Source organism: Parasteatoda tepidariorum, chromosome 3, assembly GCF_043381705.1.
Source record: "Parasteatoda tepidariorum isolate YZ-2023 chromosome 3, CAS_Ptep_4.0, whole genome shotgun sequence".
Classification (NCBI taxonomy): Eukaryota; Metazoa; Arthropoda; class Arachnida; order Araneae; family Theridiidae; genus Parasteatoda; species Parasteatoda tepidariorum.
In genome coordinates, this window is record NC_092206.1 from 90,876,819 (window position 1) to 90,898,938 (window position 22,120).

The 22,120-nt window shown below is 33.1% G+C and overlaps 1 protein-coding gene and 1 non-coding gene across 2 annotated transcripts; both read right to left on the bottom strand.

Annotated features, from left to right (window-relative positions):
• Nucleotides 1-7,818: 7,818 nt before the first annotated feature.
• LOC110283342 (uncharacterized) lies at nucleotides 7,819-9,378 on the bottom strand. Its single transcript, XR_011636506.1, has one exon. It is a non-coding gene; the product is annotated as an uncharacterized protein (transcript).
• Nucleotides 9,379-16,977: 7,599 nt separating this feature from the next.
• LOC122270712 (uncharacterized) lies at nucleotides 16,978-18,426 on the bottom strand. The gene is made up of 2 exons (XM_043049184.2): nucleotides 18,116-18,426; nucleotides 16,978-17,367 (listed from the first exon to the last, which is right to left on the bottom strand). Exons 1-2 carry the CDS (start codon nucleotides 18,359-18,361, stop codon nucleotides 16,978-16,980), a joined length of 636 nt encoding a protein of 211 aa, XP_042905118.1. The 5' UTR covers nucleotides 18,362-18,426.
• Nucleotides 18,427-22,120: the final 3,694 nt, after the last annotated feature.

Genomic DNA, 22,120 nt, shown 5'->3' on the forward strand with positions numbered 1-22,120 from the left:
TGGTTTAAGCAAGGCAGAGGCACCTCCTGTTTTTAGTATTTAAATGTTTTGTGACAGTGATTCCCACCATGTGTGGCAAAACCTCCCTTTTTGAAAGGATTTACGCTAATTTACAGCAAGGGTTCTATTTGTATATTCAACAAATTCGAAAGCCGCTTTTCAAAGTGATTTTCACCCCTGATAAAATTTAAGATCTACAAGCATTTTAGGGTATGATATAATTGGGCTAAACTGGACAGGGACACCCCATGGTTTTCACATCTCTTTGCCCTCTGTCACCACCAAAGGGCTATTCTCTATGCCTGCAGGTGTTCTATTCACCCCCAGATAATTTGCCTTTTACATCCTGGTAATGTGATATGAAGAGATGTTTATCTTGTCTTTTTCCTTGTGGTACTGGAAAAAGAAAGATTTATCTGAGGATCGGATCATTGGAAGTTTTTATTCTGCATTCTGGAGAGTTTTCTAAATGATTCTTTTCAATGTTTTATTTAGTTTTTTGAAATTTGTATTATTGTTTTTAAAATTTGTATTTGTATGTAGGTTAAATTAATTTTTTTAAAACAAGCAAATTATTTTGAAAAATTGAAAAAAAGAAAGACGTTGGTGTGTTGATTTTGCGCCTTTTTCAAATAATGCGCCCATGGCTCGCGCCATACCTGCCATACCCTAGATACGCCACTGCTTACAGACATCAATACTAGTCACAACTGATCTAGTATTTCGATTTGTTGAGCATGCGCAGCTAATTCGTGTGTAAGAGGGAGGATGCAGTTTACAAACATCACTGGCGAAATTTTTGACTTCATATTGTTATGCCAAAAATCTATCTTATGTTTACCCCTGTACTTGTTTTCGATGTCAGTACATCTACCTGTTGGGGTGGGGGTAAAGAGGACAGGTGGTACGTAAAGTATTCTGAATTATTTTCACTAATAACGTAGTCAAATGAATTTTTTGGTCAAAAATGTACAGGACCAGAGAAAAAAGCCTCGGGTGAACCAAAATCAGAAAGGTAGCACCGGGATAAAACCCAGGCATGGTCAACACATGCCTTTGTATGAAATATTTCTCCTGAATCGTAACCCGGAGCTTCTCTTCGTTCATGTGCCTTTGAGATGGCATGTGAACGAAGTTACTCCTGGACTTCGTATATTTCTTTAATCTCTCTGCTTCTGTTCGACTTGGCAGAACTTGCGTAGGAAACCGATGACGCAGTGGACCTATAAAAGAAACGAGAAGCAAAAAATTTAAACAAACTAGATGACAAATAACATAGAGGAGGGTGGGGTATAGCCGAGTACCCGAATTCTGTTTTTCAGCGGAACGCTTTTCCTGAATTACAATTAACTTGTGAGAATTTCTACACTTATCCTTTACCAAAGATATTTTATGAAAACGAAAGAGTTTTAATGCTTTTATTAATACAAAAGTATTTATAATTTTTGTATTACATGTACTTTCCCCGAATAAATATAATCCTAACACATTTAGTTTTTAGGCGTTTTAAATATATGGGGAAAGTGTATTTTGGAAAATAGGATCTCCAAAAATTGTTCGGAAAACGATGGAAAGTTTCGACCGCTTAATGCTATTTTCGCTCTATCACCAAAACTACTTTAGGAGATCGGCCTTTTTGCATTTTGTCCCAATGATAAGCATTAGTTGTTCCAAACTTATCACAGTATTTACGTGGCCTAGGAGGCAGTTTCTGGGAAGCCTCGACAAAATAACTTGTTAGTTATTTTTATTATATCTGTATTACTCTGAAATAATAAATAAAACAATAATTCTAAAACCTAGTGTCTGGTGCAGTATAGCCATTTCTGGCTCTTGTGCTTAAATAATAAATAAAACAATAATTCTGTAACCTAGTGTCTGATGCAGTATAGCCATTTCTGGCTCTGGCTTTTGGTAACTTAAAGTAACCAAAATGTTCCTTTAAAAAAATTCTAAAATCATGTGAAACATTTGGCACAGTTAAGTTTCAATCTATTCATTCAAACACGCACATTTATACCTCCATATTCATACTTGACTTAATCCTTTTTAGGATCTTGTGCCGCTAAACTCTACATTCAATAAATCATATTTGACTTAACAAAGAAGAGTCATTATTTTCCTCCAAGTTTGAAATACTAGCCTTTCCTTCGCAAACATCTTCAAGGAATAATAATTAGTGGAAATGTACCCACGGAACCTGAATCCCTTCATATCCAGCTCTACTGTCTTCAATTTTTTGATATTCCTTTGGTATATTGTATTAAGCTTTGTGAACAGTTTTCTATGTAGAAATTGACAGTTTAAGAAAAGTTAACAAAAACAATCGCCTCGAATAAGCTTTATCAGATTATAATAAATGCATTTGAAATTTATATGCAGTTTGTATTATTGTTAGCAATGTAAATTATGTATATTAAGCACTTTTTGAAAAGTGTAAAACCTACCGAAATAATACTTTTTTCAATGATAGATTTGTACATTGCAGATATGAATATAACAAAAAAGATTTCAATCATGTAAAAAAGTTACTATATACTATTTTCAATATTTAACACCTGACATAACACACCAGACACACACACATTTAACATATTAATTCAGGACAAAAAAATAACCAAGAGCAATGTGAAAAAAATCTTCAGTAATTATAAACTTAATACTGCTGGTTAGAAGCAAAACCACTAATAAAATACAGTCAAAGCTAAGAACTCACTGTATATTCCGTGGCATGATGAGGCCACTCCATCGTAAGTTTTGTAGATATTTCTTCAAAACTCACTTTTCTTAGCATTCTGTGACTATATTATGGCGTTTTTACATTCCATGTCTTCTTTTTGTGCTCTTTTTTAAGAGCTGGATGAAAGTGCTCTCCATATCAACATTTTATTTAAAGCTTTCCCCAACAGGTGTTGGGTCAAGTTTTTGTTTCAATATACATTTTATTAAGGAGGGTAAAGTAAGTGTATTTAATACATTGGGGTGACGCTTATTTGACTACTTGCGAAGGATATCCGTATGTATTTGAAAAAATATTTACAAGGGAGTAACAAAACTGTTGAATTGTTATAAAAATAATACAAAAATGAATTATTAAGAAAATTATTGTGAACCTCGAAAAAGCTTTCCTGTTCACTGCTATTTGACTCACTAAGAAATAAGTTTTCCATTTTTCTTTTCGAAATTTCAACGAATTAGGCGAAGTATGTTTTGCTCTAGAACTTTTAGTATGATTTTCAAACGTTTATATTCAAATACAATGAAACTTTTTCTGATTTGGAGAACTCATGTTAGTTTTGCATTATTTCAGAGAAATGTTTTGAAATGGAATATCTCGAGTTTAAAATTGTTGTAATTCCTCGTTACAAGATACCTTCAGAAGAACATGGATACTACTTAAGAGAGTTCAAGAAATCCCTATTAGCGTGTCAGTTGAAACAGGTTTCGCTGAACGTATTGAAAATAGAAAGAGCTGACAATGAAGATTATGTTTATATCGAAGAATTAGTGCTTCAAGCCCACGCCTCAATAGATAGAAACGGTCAAAAACACAAATCCTACTATTATGATAACTTTTGTAAAAATTGAAAGCAGCTGTTTTTTCCAAGACTGACACCTTTGCTTCATGCTTACAACAGTTTCAAAAACAATTTTGAGACTTCTCACCTTTCAGTGTCCATGGCGAACATGGCATTCGGAGTTTGCCTTTCAATGGTGAGTTTCACCAATTTGCTTGCCTGTGGAAGTCTTACGTTGCTAACTTCCTGCACGATGAACGCAAAGTCGTCCTATTCTATGGGGAATATCAAATAACGTTCACCTATGCCAATATTAGGAACATATTAGTCAATATTGAAACGAGTGAAGTTTTTTTCGATTTGGGCAATCCACCTCGTATTTTTTTACTTGAGAAGAGAAAAACAAATCGCGGAAAAGACAGCTTTGTCGAATGCCTAACGCACTTCATTAGATGTCGAGCTGCAGCGACGATATTTATTTCGACATAATTGGGCGGTCAAATGTTCTTCGTTTGCATTTATGCCCATCAAAAGAAAAGGGGATCGTAAATAGGACACGTTTCGTAGATCGTAAATAGGACGCAGTGAGAAACGCATATATTACGGTCACATTATCTTCATTAAAAAGAAGCCCCAAGAACTTCATGTGGAATGGAATATCGTCTGTATCGTATCAGTCTGAAGAATGAGAGATTGTTCAAGGTATATTTCACTCTTCCCTTGGCTGTAGTCGATACTGGAAAAGTGGTTAATATCTGGTTCGACATTGAAAAAAAATTTTGCTTTCTATCTGGATAATAAGAGCGAATCACCATCACGCCGACTCGACACATTTTATGGCCACCTGAAATAATGATGGGCAAAAGAATATTGAGGAAGTTCGACTTTGAATACTCTTTGCTAGTATCATTCCTCATGATAATCACGCGAGAGTGTGTTCGATAATATTGTACGATATCCGATGATGAAAGGGATTGATATTGGTTCGAGACATTTCGAATTCTTTGCATGGTTCAATTCTCAAATACGCGATCATGGTGTCTGGATGTACGCTGAAGACTCTGACGGAAACACGGCTAATAGCATAAGAGATTGGATGGGCAATTTTTCTCACATTTGCAAGAATTGGCCAATGCTTCTCTCAAACCAAAGACGCGGTTTCAGTTCCTTTCGATTCGTTATTCATAAGAACAGAACCGGACATAAAAGGCGGTTTTGATCCAGAGAATCGGAAATCGTATTGCTTCTCTGATGGTATAGGCAAGAATTCCTCTGAATTGACTTCCAAACTAAGTTATTTTGTAATTTTAAACTAAAATTCCTTCCCTTATAGGTGAAAGGCTTATTGCTATATAATGATAAAGCACATTTTCATATTGTTCAGGATTTATATCACAAGGTGACTAAATACAAACAATAACGATTTAAAAAGCCACTGATCGACAATTTTAAATTCTGTCCGCGGGGCGGATAAAACCTCCCGGTGGGCCACAGAGTGCCCATCCCTAAATTAGGATTATAAGTTATACTCTTCTTCATTCTGCCAATATTTTAAATGATAGTGGCGAAATAACGGACGCAAATAGACTGAATACCATGGACAAACGGAGCTAGATATTATTCTTGTGACCACCAGATACTCTCATTATTAAAATATCGGTGGGAGTACTTAAGAAAGTACGCTTCGTACAGCGATACTCGTGGACTGAAGGAGATTTCATTGTAAACGCGTGCGGCAGTCAAAGTAGTCTATTGTATTGTCGAAAAATAATTTAAAAAAAACTGAAATATTGCCAAGCAACTACTTCTGTCAAAAAATTCTTTAGCTATGGGTATGTTTTCATAAATTTTAAGTTCTATAATACGTTTTTTTTTCCTTTTGTACACGTGATGGCTCTGACGAACAATTTTGTAAAATGGATAAAGCTAACGAAAACTATTTTAAGAGACTCCACTCTTGTTGGTTTACTTAATCTTGCTGCACGCTTAAGTTTTTTTTCTCTTCCGTATGCCTAGATGTCTTTTTATTGGCAGGCTATTTACCAACACCTTGCTTGCAGATAAATTATTTCTGATCCCTCTTATGCAACAGAATACCAGAGAACGAAACATCTACTCCTGAAAACAACCAAACTTGGTACACTCCTCTTTAGAAATATGACTCCATATAATTTGAAAATTTATCTATGTACTGTGACAACTTTGGAATATTACCATTTTACCCATATGAACACCTATCTTATTGACTTTACACTCAACATCATTAATGACAAAGGAATTATCTAAATCAGCATTAGGCTCAACACCAGACAAAGATAGAGATATAAAATTATTGTTAGATCTACAAACCAAATAAATGTACTTGCACATGTTACACTTAATGGAATTGTCTATTCACGTGCATGTAAAATCATGCAAACTACTGTTACAGAACTCACATTGCATAGAACAAGGCTTAGTTCCTCATCTGTTGTATCTTCTAGCCTCATAAATTTGACCTTCTACACTGACTGATTGTACACGCCATTTGTTGAGGTCCTTACTGGGCACCACATTTGACAAGTCTAAATTCACTCTGTTCCAGTGTCTTTGCCTGGAGGTCACCATCTTAAAAATTACCTTCCCATTATGTAGTCCTTTATAAATCTATCAAAATGTTTTTCTCGCAGAAATTGTGTCAGAGCCATTAGAAATTTGTCAAGCCTCTTTACCTGTAATCCACCCGAATAAATATACTTTATAGTCTATGCATGCGTTCTAAATGCATATTTGTGTTCACACCAGACCATTTGCGGTAACAATATGCCCACATTTCAATTCTGTTACCATAATAATCTGAAAAATACTTGAAAAACCTCTGTTCATCTGCCTTTGCAGCAAAATCTGACCTAACTTTTGACATACTCATTTTGAGAGTGAAAGGTCTCTTTATCTGTCTCTTCTAACAAACACCTTAGTACCTTATGTGCCTGAACTACTTCAGACACACTCAGTTAGTTTACGACGCCAACTCCTATCAACATGCCAAGAACACAGTAACTTGTATTTTGGGATATCAAACACAGAATACCAAGCCAGATTAAAAGCATCTGTGCAGCATCAGTCATGAATACCTCAGGCTGTATATTTACCCCATAATTTCTAATGGATTTAAACGCAACACTGAGGGCCTCCTGATCTTTTCTGTTGCTGATAACTAGTGCTGCAGGAAACCCCTCATGTCTGTCATCTAGTATACACAGAATACATAAATCAAAATTGTAAGAGTTAAATTAAAAATTATTTGGTTGGTGCGTATGAAGTAAAGTTATTTATGTATTATTATTATAGTCCGTTCAACGAGAACTGAGAGTGGAAGTAAACAAAAGGGTTGCCGTTTGATCGCCAACGTTTGCCACTTTCACGGTTTCTTCGCTGAATGGGCTATTTCATTTGAATCGACAGAGCTTTCGCTTTTATAGAAAAACGAAAACGATGTTTGGTTTTTGATACCTTAAAATTAGATAAGAAAGTGCAAAATTAAAATATTTTCATGAAAATACGTTTCTAAGTGTTTCAGTAAACACATAATTTTATTTTAAGAATAGTTTTAATATATATTTATATTTCTTTAAGTTTTGATTAAATTAGTTTTAATATATTTTGCATAAATATCTATGAAAAACATAACTTTTATAATTCCATCGTAAAAGTCGTATAGAATTGAAAGTTATGTTAAAAAAATACTCTTTTATTTTCATAATTACAATTTTTTTTTAAAATTTATTAGAAGTTAAATAATATTTAAAATAGTTTTATGTTTCACCGATTGATTTAAAAATATATTAGAAGGAACTGCATTTATTTGTATTTTTAAATTGTTAATTATCTTTATTTTTCTAAGGGAAGTATTACGAAAATAATTACACTAAAAGAAACTTGGAACTTTTTTACATGTCTCACAAAATCTTTTGTTAAGAAAAATATGCCCACTTAACGTATAAAAAAAAGCAGTTTGTAAACCTCGAATTCAATAGGTTTTTGAAAAAATAGAATCAAGTGTCAAAATTATTTAATTTTACGTAACATTTGATTTTCTGTACTTAATTAACAACTGTACCGAAAACGAAAATAATTATATTAAACTACTCAGAAAAGAACAAAATTTTAAGAATTACTGTATTAATGATCAATTAATCATGGATAATAGCGAATAATTATATGATTAAAAAGTAAAAATGAAACTAGGTATTTATCTCAGGATTCACTCTCAGAACTTGTAGAATCCTCGTCGTTTGAATTGATATTTATTACTAGAGAATTAACGGTGTTTACGATGGCTTCGTCCAAATCCCACATCCACGATTTTCTGAGTATGCTCTATGCAATTTTTCCACTTTTCAACTCCAATTTCATTTAAACTTTTCATGCAGAATCCCTCTACTTCCGATAACTTGAAAGTTTTGTTTTCTTTGGCCACTGAACCTTTCATTTGGGCCCAAATCAGCTCAATTGGATTTAATTCAGCGTGATAGGGGGGAAGCCTTAAAATCATTATAGTATTACGTCTAGCAAGTTCATCCACCGCGAATTTGTCATATCTGTGCTTATGAGCTTTCACTATATCCAGTAGTTCTGTTTTTAGCATACCTTCTTCATCACTAACAATGTTTTTAGATTTTAGCCAATCTTTAATTACTTGCTTAGTCGATGATGTGTTAGGAATTTTTTCTTCTTTACGAGAGTGATATGGTGCATTGTCCATCACAACGACAGAGTTCGGCTCTAGAAAGGGTAGAATTTTCTCGAACCATTCTTCGAAACACGCTGCATTCATATCCTTATGGTAATCCTTGTTTTTGTTTGATTTAAAAAGCCCGCGTCGCTACCTATGTGCGTAATAATAAGTCTCTCACCTTTGCCAGAAGGCGATTTTAATGCTGTAGAAAGACCAGATAAAAATGCCTGTTTTGACGAGATAATGGAAGTATCATTCCACACTTTGTCTTGCGTGTGTCCAGCATTCAGCCATGTCTCATCCATGTAATAATTTTTCTTCCTTCTTGTCTCATTTTGTTATTTGTTCTTAAATATCTTCGCCTCCACAAAATTATTTCTTCTTTTTCAATGAGTGAGCTGTTCCGTCCTCGTTTTTGATGATAGAAGCCTAGTTTTTTTAACAGGGAATAAAATGTCGTTCTTTTAAAGTTTGGTAAATCAGAATCATCGTTCACAGCTTTGAGAACTTTGTTTATTGTCGGAATTTCGTTACTTTTCTTCTTACAGCATTTTTGTCGAAATCGTCAATGTCATCCAAAAAAGTCTTACGAGGTTTAGTCCTCTTCGGGAAATGTAATATACCATCCTTTTTATATTCTTTGATAAATCTGAAAACAGAAGCTGTGCTAACTCCCGCTGCAGAAGCCGCATGGTCAGCCACATCAATGATTGGAACATCTGGTTTTGAATGCACTTCTGTTTTATAAATGTTCAATATTATTTCTTTCTCAGCTTTACTTATGTAAGATTTCTTCTGTCGTTTTTTAGGAGGACTTAAATCCATCGCTTTATTTTCCATATTACTCATGAAACACCTGCAAAAAGACACCACGGCGATACAAACAACCCTCTAAAAATAAGAGTTTTTGCTTGTCTGATAGGCGCTATTTGTCATTATACCGGCGCCAAGTAGACAGCTGTATTGCGCCAAATAGCACGCCGCTTTGTTTACTTTCGCTATCAGTTCTAGTTGAACAGACTATAAAATGGATGGGTTGCATAAATGGATGTATCTCTGGGTATAGTCATGATTATAAATAGGTAAATGATTAATATGTCATGATAAATAAATAAAAGGCCGAAACATATATAAGGTAATTAAATTAAAGGAAGAAAGTAGAAAGAGAAATTGGTTGTACAATGCAAGTGTGGGATAACAATAACCCAATAAGTTCAAAGGGTCACAAAGTGTGAGGTTTGAACAAATTGGATGATTTGGTATCACCAAATTTAGAAAAAAGGGCGAAACTAAAATTAATTTAAGATTAAAGATAAAAACGATAAATAACATGCTATATCCAGATACAGACTTAACATTAAAGACAGTAAGATGTTTCCAATGTGAAAATTACAAATTCCCTTAAGAATAAAAAGGGTACTCACCACAAACATGAGGAAAATCGCGCAAATTTTTCCATTCAGCTGAACATTTATTTTCGTAAAGCATTTTGTAAGACATTATTATTATAAAACACGTTATTTCGTAAAAACAAACAATATGTTCCAACAAATTTTTGTGACACAAGAAATCTTTTTTAAAAATGCGGACCGAAGTCCGCGTCGCGGAGAATAAAAAAAAGGAACTTGCAAGAAAGAAGCATAAAAGGAGAATGTCTTAAAACTGACTTAAAAAATTCCTTAACTGGTATAGGACCAGAAAAATTACGGCCAATTAAATTTAAAGAGGTGGAGAGTTTGAAGTTTAAAGGAAAGAGATTGGTTACTTAGCCCCCCTAAAATTAAAAGAAGAAAAAGAAAGGCGTGAGTAGAGGGGTTGGTTGACTTTCTCACAGGAAGTGCGATGACCGCAATGGCCATGAGAAAGGTCAACAAGAAAGTTAAATAAGAATTGCTAAATTGAAAAAAAGGAATAACGTGTAAAGAAAAATTAAAGGCTTAGGTAAAATTAGAAATTAAATTGTCACATTACAATAAGTGTATATGTGACAAAAATCATCTTTACCATAGTGATTCAACATTGCTTTTGAGTATCATCCATTAACACTAACATGAAATCTTCTATCATAAGATTGCCTTCCTGTACAACACCCTGGGGTTTATAAAAGCGTACTAAAGACCCTGATTTTGGAGAGCCTAACACTCACTTTGTCATCTGGGTCAAAAACCTGATCTAATCTAAATTTCATCTGGATATCGAGAATATCTTTCCTTGGTGTCAAATGTAACCGGGAAAGTTCACCACTTACTGACTCTTTTGTATCATTCAGTAGTTCTTTAATGGGTTTTTTATTACTCAACTAATATGCAATGCTCTCTCGCTCTTCCTTAGATAAATGGAGGCGACCTAAATCACACTCATAGCCAACATGTGTTTCAGTGAACTCGACATTATACAGACCATCTTTAACTACAACAGAGATCATTGCAGGACAAATACCATCTATTTTGTTACTACATATTTGTTTACTAAAACGCATACCAGAACAATGGCAATAATAATACTCATTCAGAAAACTGACCACCTTCAAGAAAAGTACTGTTCTTTACCACACTTGTTTCATGTACATCTTTTAAGTGCTTCTCAATTACATCTAGAACTACTTAAAACCTTACAAATAACACATTATCTTTAATGGATCTGAAATGCTGTGTACCTTTAACATAAACTGCTGTTTGTAGAAAATGCAACACCATGAAAGAATCATCAGAATCAAATGAAATTTAATGCAGAAACGACTTGTACTGATACAAATAAATGATGAAATTTTCAAAACAAAAGAAACAAATTAAGCGTCCGAAATCAGTATTTGGTGCAGCCACCACGCGCTGCAATAAGTGCTGCTATACGACGTGGCATGGAGTCAAACAGATGTTGAATATCTGCTTGAGGAAGAGAATTCCATATCGCTTGTATGCGCAACCAAAGTNGGGGGGGGGGGAAACAAAGGATGCACTTCTACTTCCGACGTAGAGTCGTGGATATCGACACTCACTAAGGATCCATAGTTTTTTACGGCTTATCGTCGTTGAGACATAAAAATAGAGTTCCAACTTCTCAAAAAGATTTTTTCTTGCAGTAGGCGCTGCGAAAGAGGAGGTTAGGGAGAACGGAAAACGATTTAGTTCACACTCGAAGATTTTTTTTTTTAAAGGACAGACCTGAGATCCTTTTACCACATATTTTTGTAGAGATAAGACAAAATGAAATTTATATATATCTTCTCAAACTCAGAATATTGGAAGTCTTTAGACTTAAAAGGATGAAAGTTCCATCATCGGCAAAAAGCTGTAAACTTTTACATGAAAGGCCAAGTAAAAAGAAAGGAGTCCATCTATCTAAGATGGCACCGGCGATGACGCTGGCAAGACAAGAAAATTGTCTAACTGTTGCCGAGCGATGACCCAAGAGAAGTGATGACAGCGTCCCTTCAGCGCGGGAAAGTACGAGTTGTCAAGCAGGATAGAAAACGACTGTCATTGGATGGGGGATTACTACACGATTACGTCAACACCAATCAGTGCCAATAGTACTCCCACGCATACAAAAAAGGCGTGAACACGCTAAAAATTCTAGAAAAATCTAGAAAAACCAACCGGAAGAATCACCACGTGCAAAATTTGAAGGTTACGTGAAAGTGATGGGAAAAGAAGTTAAGTGGTGACGTAAATTAGAATGTGAGGGAAAAGAATGTCGTCCTTGAAGGACGGTGGGGTCAGACGACCTTGAATTGCAAAAGGTGAAAAGGAGAAAGACACAAAAATGCGTTGCTAACGTAAAAGTAAAAAGAGACATTTCCAATTCTCTTCACAGAAAAAAATGAAGAGAAATAAAAAAAAGGAGAAGTACAAATACTATTAACTAAAGAAAGATTAAATTAAATTTAAATTCCTGACATAAAAAAAATCGTAACGCGACACTGTGACAAGTGCTTCTCAATTACATCTAGAACTACTTAAAACCTTACAAATAACACATTATCTTTAATGGATCTGAAATGCTGTGTACCTTTAACATATGTTTCCTGAGGTGCTTCCCATGAGGATTCCTTTTTTCACAATAAACATTTTCACGGGTAGTTTGGTCACTACTTCTGCCAGCAACAATTATGTTAGTCATGCTTTAAAAACCCTTTAGAGCTACAAATGTGTGTAGAAACATATTTTACTCTAACTAAACCATCTACGAGTACCAATATTTTAGCAGGACATTTAATGTGCAACCAATTCGAAAAGTAATAATTGTGTCTTTTAACACCACTCTTAAGGTTATCACCACACTTCCTAATAAACTTAAAAGTCAACACACTCACAGCTTTTTTTAAAATTCATAAACTCTTCTTCATTTTCTTTCATTTGTACTTCATTACCTTCCCCAAAAACTGTTCAAAGCTAACTCTGTCACTTGGCGCCTCCCTAAGTTTTAGGCGTGGTATAGCCAAATCAAGGCTCTTGCGCCAAAAATTTACATCACTCACTCACCCTCCCTGGGGTCAATTCGATCTGATCAGGATCGAGCCTAATCCCTTCTTTATCCTTGGTTAGTCCGGTCAAGTTCTGGATAAGCAACTTTCATCTGCATTGTCCTGACAGTTTTCTTCGATAATCGTCGAAATCTCCAAACCTTAAATAGCGCTTTGAAGTCGCGCCACAGACGCGCGTAATGTGCGTCTGCACTGAAATTCTAATCATTTGTATATGTCACCTCCGCTAATGCATGTTGTAAATTTCATGTTATTTGCATGCTTCCTTCAGGGTGTTGCATTTACGGTGGCCAGCAGTGTATATATATATTACACAATGTTTAAATTTCATTGCCAAATTCGAAAATGATTTTCTATTTCTTGATTACTGATGGTAGAAATCTGTTTGTACACATCTTCGGCTGCAGCTCCTGTGCCTTTCGATTCTTTAATTTTCTGCAACTCTTGTTTAAAGGTTGTCCTAATGCTGTTTATCTTGTTAACTTCAGCCGGTCCAACTTGGGGAATATTTATAGCTTTCGCTATTCGTAATAAGGCTGAGTTCCTGGCATCTTTGTGTTTATATCATGCCTCACATTCCATAAGACTTCTCCTTTTTCATAAAACTCAAAAACATCTGAAGTTTGTTGGTCATGCAATTTGCTACGACTTACTTCCATTTTGAACTATCTAGTTTATCTATCCTACAGCGCTATTTCAAGTTTAAAAATGAATTTTGGAGAACTAGGATATCTCGCTATCTGGTTGATAACACTTTCTGCATCCATAGAAAAAACATCCTTGGTGCTGATAAACAGTATTGCTGGTTGCACAGTGTAGGCCGGTATTTTCCGACATGAACATGATCCGGTATTCTCCGGTATTCATGTTAATACCGGTACATCCGGTATTAACATGAGCAGGTAGAACTCTTTCTTGTTGTAGTCATTCACCACCTCAAGGGCTTGGTTAATTTCTCAAAGATTGAAGTTGGTGGGTCATGGCTAAAGCAGATATTAAACTGTTCATGCTTCAAAGTAAGTCCAACTGTTGAAGGGTAGTAGCTGTCACCATAGCGGTTAAACTTCCTGATGTGTTTCGCAGCATTCGTTTGGTACGCCAGCACAAAAAGTTTTCTCCAGTGGGATAATAATGTTCAGGATAGCACCCCTCTCTAAACAATCCTTTTCTGTTTCCTTCCTACAAATGAAAAAACATTTTTTGAGTCATCAAGAAACCTAACATAGTAACTAGTAATTGATTAATTAAAACTTTTAAGTTACCTTATTATCTTCAAGTTTATTAACTAGTAACAACAAATAAAAAGTTAACTTAACAGATATTAGTTTTATTAAGATATTGTAATGACTGAAAGAAGTAACTATTCGCTATATAGAAATGATTAATTAAAGTGAAAAAAATAATTTCAGTTCTTTTGCTTAGATAAGGATGCCAATCAACGTGGCTCAGTAGCTTTATAGATAATACTATTTAGCATAGTTATAAAATTTTAATAATACAATAAGTACCTACTTACTTGAATATCATCATGCTTTAGTATTGCGTGTCCATCCATAACGAAGAGAAGAGTCTAAGGGAACTAACTATTTAGTGAACATAGAAAACTGAGAAGATAAAACTTACTGTAAGCTTAATAAATTTTAAAACATAACAGAATTAGAAGAGATGCTATTCAACGAAATGTATGTGAGCAAGTGAAGTACTATTACTTGATTGAAGATAGATTAATTCAATCCACATACGTCACAGATGGAGCCCTCCTTTGTTTAATCTTGTCGAAGCCGGACTTGTAGTATCTGCTTTGACGTCAGGGCAAATCCGGTACATCCCCTAACATATTGTTTGATTCAGCGATACACGTGCATAACAGATTTATCGTTGTCAAAATGAGAAAAGTAATAACAGGAAGGTCAACAGAAATACGAAATCGGAGAGCAGATAAGTTTCAAGTGAAAATATATCTATGAAGCTAGGGGGCTGTTATCGTTATCGAACCTGTTTTGTTCACGCATATGATTTTAATACAAATGTTAAACTTAACGAGTATTGTACCAAGCACCTGCAGGGTAGTTGTCTAAAGCACAGAAAAAAACTGATATAAACAGTATGATTCTGTGAGGAACAATTTCATGAAAACTTTAAATAATACTTTTACCTAACCTTCTATATTATTTTTATAAATGAAAAAACTATTCAGTAAAGAAAATTACATTATTTACTTTACACTTAGCTAGAGGGGGCGTGGCAGTATCGTTTTTGACTGTTGAAATCTGAAAATTACTCTTAATTCTACTCGAATTTCTCAGCTTCAGGTTTACGTACAAACAAAAGGGATATATTTTTGGAAACCGTGTGAAATGAAGCATCTGAAAACAAACTTAAAAATGTTTGATTTTCCAATATTATTATGACCTACCGACAATGAAGTATTATGGTTGCGTGTTTCCAGTATTTAGAAAAGTAACTTAAATCGTGCTAGCTTTAAGAGTTTTTTTTTTAATTATCTTCACTTTTTTCTAACTTAACATTAGGAGGAACTGTTGATACTACTTTTGATATGCCGAAACAACAAGATATTAAGTACTCTAAATTTTGAATGATATTTTGCAACAAAATGTTTTGTACCTTCTCATCTTCAAGAAAATCAGTCAACTAAGAGATATATTGTTTACATTCAGATATACCTTTGTCCGCATTTATAAGTTACAATTAAAAAATTAAATGGAATGGAAAGAGTGATAGGATAACCTTCGAGCATTAAATAGAAAATTAGATTGATTTTTATCTTAAGTCTTTATATTTAGTTGCATCTTCTCCAGCATTTAATTTAAAATAATCTCCATAAATATCCAATTTTTGATCCAGAGGATTTCCATTTAAGGAACTGCACAATATTGTAGGGCAATTCTTCTGGCTGTCAAAAGCTTTAAAACTTATTGAATTTACCTTATGAATATGCTTACAAAGCAGAAAACTATCAAGGCAGTCACAAACATATAATTGGCTAGACAAGATAAGGCAAGTAAAATTGTGGCATTTGTAACTACACAAATCAGGTTCAGGGCTAGAATCGTTTATTTTTGTGACAACATACAAGTCACTTTTACTGCTTTGAGACTTAATTATCCAAGAAGTTTTCTAAACATCACTATCAGAAATCACTGTCACACCCGTCCATTGAACGCACGCTCAAAATATTGTTTTTAATTTATTGTGAAATGACTTATAGTAAGCATTGGTATCGGCCATAACTTTATTTAAAAATGCTGAAAGATTGCTCTTTTATAAACGAAATAATAAACCTGCGTACAGTTCACTTCGTAAAGATACATCTTTAACTTCGCTGCAAATTGTCTCTGCCCAGGTCCCGTGAATGTGCCATTTGCACAGCACCCTTTTCAAAAATCGTATTGAATGAATTAGCTGTAACTTGATCATCATCATCAAACAATTACAATATAGATCTGGCAAATTTAGATGTAAGATTTTTTTAGGCAATTTAGATTAAGAAATATGTACTTAATAGTTTCTGCATCTAAACACAACTAGTAATGAAATACTCAACGGGGACAATAAGATGGAAGATTGAAACCCCACTGGTTTGTTTTGTGATTCGTATCAATGCACGGAATTCTTTTACAGCCTTCTGTCATCATTACCTTATTAAACATGTTATTATGAGTACGGTTGGACGGTCTCCTTATATTTATCGAAGGAGGAATATTTTCTAATTGATTTCACAACTACTTCAGTATTGTGAAGATAAAAAAATTCCAGAAAATTCCAATGCTCTATTAGAGCAACATAAATTTTAAGACATTGCAAAAGCTTACAAGGGACAACATTTTAGTTATGGAAAGAAATTTCATAATGTATAATAGCTAATTTATTAAATGTATAATAAATTGTATGATGATAAAGTTAATAAAATGATTCTTTGTAAAATGTTAAGCATAAAAAGTTATGTGATTATCTTCAAAGCAATTTATGTGTTTATTTATAATTTTAAGTTAAAAAATGGGGTTTCTAGATGCATTGTAAACGCTCATGGAATGAAACGCACTTATCTTTTTGTACATGATAGGCTCATGCTTTACAATGCACAAATAATTATCAATTTTTACTTTTATTATACATTTTGCATTTGAAATGAATAAAAAGAAAGCTATTAAACAACACTATTTTGTTAATTCTTATGCATGAATAAACACAAACTGCTTGAAAATAAGGTAAAACAAGAACTGATTTAAGTAAAAAATTTATTCTAAAAGAAATGAGAATGCTGTTTCAATTAACTTTTTATGCTCTCTTAGACGCTTCTCTTTGTCTGGAATTGACTTTAAAATGTGTGCAAGGTACTGTCCACAAGCATCCTCAAAGGATGCTTCCTGCGGTGGCGGGATGTTCTTTAGAGCTTTTACAGCCTCAAACAATAGTTCGTCTTCATTCGTTCGTTTTCTTTTGGCACTTTTCCTAGCACCAGCACTACACTTGCCACTATTGGCTTCTACTCGTTGTTCTTCGGGAATCTGGGGTTCGTCACAAGTCAGGGGTTCATCTTCAACAAAGGACTCTTCGTTTGCGATTCGAAGGTCTCTGGAGGCCTCAAATGATTGGAAGTCTAGAGATTCATTTAAATCTTTCACGTTCTGAAATAGAATATTTATTGTTATTTAATACAATCAATAAAAAAAAACTGGTTCATAATTTCAAAGCTTAAATTAAAATATACTTTTGGTACCTTTAAACATGGCAAAATATTGCAAAAATAAAATTTTATTTTCTGGTAGACTTAATTAATATAAATATGCGTATAGTGAAACCTCAATTTTAAAGTTTTCCTCGGAATTCAGTTAAAAGTACGCATGAAACAGGAGAATAAAATTGGGGTAAGAAAGGAAAGGATATTTTTAAAAAAATTGATGCTTACGATAAGAACTATTGAAAAAATTGTGTTATCTTTACAGGCTGTTTACTTCACAATTGCAAATGTTACTGAGTTTAATGCTTTCAAACTCTTGATTAGTTCGATGATCAGCTCCTCCGGAATTCCCCCCCCCCAAAAAAAAAGAAAATCAGCATATAAAGTAATTGAAAGGAATAATAAAAAAATAATACCAGAGCAATGAAAAAGGATAATATAAATAATTAAAATGGGTTCCTATTTTCAAAACATTTGAAATTTGTTGACTGCCATTTGTATATTTTTGAAGTTAATGAAGATTTGTATCAAGTAATATCTTACCATTTCAGTTTCTTGAGATTATTTATTTTACTCTATAATTAGTTTAACAAAGTATCAGAATTTTTTTAAAAAAATGCTTTTTCAACTGAAATTATGCCAAACATGTGACACAATTAAGTAATATTCATGCACATTTATAGTCATGTTCATACCTGACTTAACAAAGAAGACTCCTTATAGCTTTCCTCCAAGTTAGACACGCTTGGCTCTGCTTCACCAGTATCCTCTAGAAACAGTAATGCGTGAAAATGGATCCATGGGACCTGAATCCTTTCAAATCCTGCTCCACTTGCTAACGTCTTCAGCTTTTTCACATTCCTTTGGAATATAGTCAACTTTTCTAAACAGAAAAAAAAGTGAACTAATAATGACAATAAAAAGTAAGTTAAAAAGCACATTTATGAATAAGAGTGAAAAACTAATATAATCATAGAATAAAATTTGAATCTTAATGTTGATGCAATTGTCTGTATGTGTAATGATAAAAATGTTACAGGTTTGGTAATAAACACAAACACCTATATTGTTATTAGACAAGTTTTGAAATTTATTTTCTTGCATAAGCTGTACTAGAGCATGCATTTGAAATTTTTTATGCAATTTGAATTATCATTTGTATGCCATGTAAATTCTGTATATCAAATACTTTTTGAATAGTTTAGAACCAACAGAAATCATACTTTTTTTTTCAATCATAGATTTGTACATTACCAATGTGAATATAACAACGGAATCTTAAAAGGTATATAAAAAATGTTTATGTTTAGTGGCATCCATACACTATATTTATCTAAACACTATTTTCAATATTTAACACAGGGTTTATTTAACATTTTAATATAAAAAAAAGTAATAATAATAATTAATGGTAATACGAAAAAAAATATTTTGTAATTATGAAGTTAATGCTGTTGGTTTGGTTTTAAGTTTATTCTCAGAAGCAATATTAGAACTTAGAACTAATGAAATACAGTCAAAACTAAAAACTCACCCAATGAGAATTCAGTTGTATGCTGAGGCCATTCTATGGTTAGTTTTTTCGCAATCTCCTCAAAACTAACTTTCCGGAGCATCCTATGTTTGTAGTATTGAGATTTAACATTCCAGATGTTTTCTTTTTTTAGGAGTTCAATAAAAGTACTTTCCATTTCTATGGTCCATTTAAAAGTTTCCCCCCAATGGACGCTTCAAAATTTTAACTCATACAAGTGAAAAATTTTATTAAAAAAGGTGAAGCAAGTGTATTTAAGCCAGCAGACAAAATGGAACAGAGTCATTAAAAATAAAATAATGCCAACCAATTAAATTTGTCAGCATATAGTTAAGGTAACCGAATACCTTCGGAGACGAAGTTTTGAAATTTTTACTTTAAAAATATTTTATGTGATTTTATCAATGTATAATCAACTAAAACAAGATATAAATTCATAAAAATTTGTAAATTAATTTTTTTTTTAAATTATGTGGTAAAAATTGGTCAAAAATTATTAAAAAAACAATTTTTTTTTAAATCTTGTAACTTAGCAAAAAAATGTTATTTTGTATGTCTGTTTGCTTTATTGAGTTGTTAAAGAACCAACTTAGGGTATGAACTATGCATTTGATATAATATTAACTACTTGAAAAGTTACAAATGATATCGTAACTCTTTTTGCAGAAACGATCAAAAATTGATTTTTTTTTTTTTTTTTTTTTTTTTTTTTTTTTTTTTTTTTTTTTTTTTTTTTTTTNTTTTTTTTTTTTTTTTTTTTTTTTTGTCTGGAAATTGAAAACTAGTAGTTCAATTACTTAAACCATAGTTCATACCCTAGGAATATATGTAAAAAATAGTCATGCAAAATTTCAAGTGAATTGGACTAATAGATTTTGAGATATTGCATTTACAATGGAAGTAAACAGTGAAAAAATAAGTTTGGAGATATCGGGCAAAAAAGAAATTAAAAGTAGTTTACCAATATTTATTTTATAATAAATCAGTAAAATATAACAAATTATTATCAACCAACCTCTTTTCTTTTTAAAGCAGTAATTTTTAGTTCTGTTAATGCATTTGAAAAATTTGTAAGCACTTTTTATAATAACTTAGAATATCCGAATAATGGAGGTCGAGCATCACACAAGTAAGTTTACTTGCCTTTCTATTTATAAAAGCAGTGTTTTTAGTAGAAATTCATATTAATTTACTTATAAACTATAAAAATGTTCAATGTAGGGTGCAGAGTATAAAATTTTAAGATTTTGGGGGAAAATGTGAGAAAAAAAGCTACTATTTATAAAATTATTTCTCTAAAGTTAAAAAACAGTTTTTAATTAAACAATGTTTTTAGGCAGATATAAATACATGAAATACAATATCTTTTTATATCAGCTAAAAATAATTTAAACTATTTCTGACATTTGAATAACATTGAACAACAAAACATGTTTACGAAGAAAATTGAAATATTCTTGGGGAAAACAAATCATATTTATATTGAAAATAAGATAGATGAACTAGAACATTAATTTAAAAAAAAATATATATTTATAATTTTTATAAAAATGTAATTTATATTTTCAGCTTATTCGAGGAAAAATTATAAAAACCCACTTCTTAGAAAGAAAGTAAAACAAAACTAAGTTTGTTTTACAAAACATTAGGCATTTAGAATCCACCACGTTTAAAACTAACACCTTCTTTGCTTTCCAAACGTGAAGTTTTCTTTTTGCGAGATGCTTTTATAACCTTTCTGCGCTTTTTGGCATCAGAGCAGGATTTATGAATAGAGTCGCTAACTCTAGTTTTGTCCAACATTGCGTAAGCTTTTTTGGTATAATGTCCAACTTCTTCCACACCCAATTTCCTCAAGACTGGTACACATCCCATGAAACCATCATTAAATTCTATAACAGCTTCAAGCGCACCAATTCGAAGAGTTTTAAGAGACTCAAATACGTCTTTAGGTATCATTTTCCAGACTACGCCATTGTAGGACTCGTTGGCATTTTGCGTTTTACCTTGTAAGCATTTTAAAAGCATTTCTCTAGAACAAAGAGGCAGGTAGGTAGATTTTATTTTATTTAATATGGTCTGGGATAAACCAACATGCCTATCATTACATTGTTTACCATTATGTATGGCTCGCTGATATGCACACCAGCTATCAGCACCAAGTGGGCATTGCCCATGTATAGGATTTTTTTCATTAGACGCGCAATGAAACAAAGCAGCTATGGTGTTCTTTTGCATGTTGTCTATATCTCCAACATTGCTACGGATAGCAATTCCGTAGTAGTTTTGCAATCTATCAATAAGCACATCCGTCAGTTTTTCCCTTTCCTGATAAACCGGCAAGTGAGAGTCGCCCCTTTTCTGGATGTGCCCAATGCACTCCAATTTAGAAACGCTATTTTTACCATAAGTGTCTTTTACTTTCTGGTAACCTTTTGAGTCGCCGTCTCCATAATATTTTGTATACTTAAGGCGATTTTTTTTAATTGATCGTTCAAAAATCTTTGTTGCGCCAACAACTTCCATGTAGGAAGAAGTACCAGAGTAGTTCTGCTTACATATATGGTCAGCTTTCATAGAGAGAACAACACTGTTTTGGTTTTGCTCAGTAGTTCTGCATATTTTGCAGTAGGAAGAAAGTACTTCAATATCCTAAACTTTACCAGTGTCTATGGAAAGCGCAGCCACACATCCATTTAGCGAAGAGTACCCACGCTTCTGCCAGGTCCCATCAACAGAGACACCACATTCGACTCTATCAGTCGAAGAAAAATTGGCATCAATCACCTCATTTGCAGCTTTTTTCATTGATTTTACTGCGACACAAGATACAGCTTCCAATAATTTACTATGGTGAACAATAAAGGCTTTTTTGCTCAAAGGAGGTGGAATATTTAGAGTTGCACAAAGTTTTTTGGATGCTTCGTGCCCTTTACCAATCTGTCTCATACCATAAACAAATCTAGAATTAAGATATTTTGTTATTTTTCTTTAATGAGGCAAACCCTTTCACATAGTCACACTTTAGGGAAAAGTGTGAGCAAAGCCCAAATCTAGTTTCCTCTGTAAATATTAAACTATTTGAAAAACAAATAGGGCAGCAAAGTTCAGCAAATACAGTTTGTAAAATATCCATGTCCATAATTCTATTACCTGTGAATTTTTC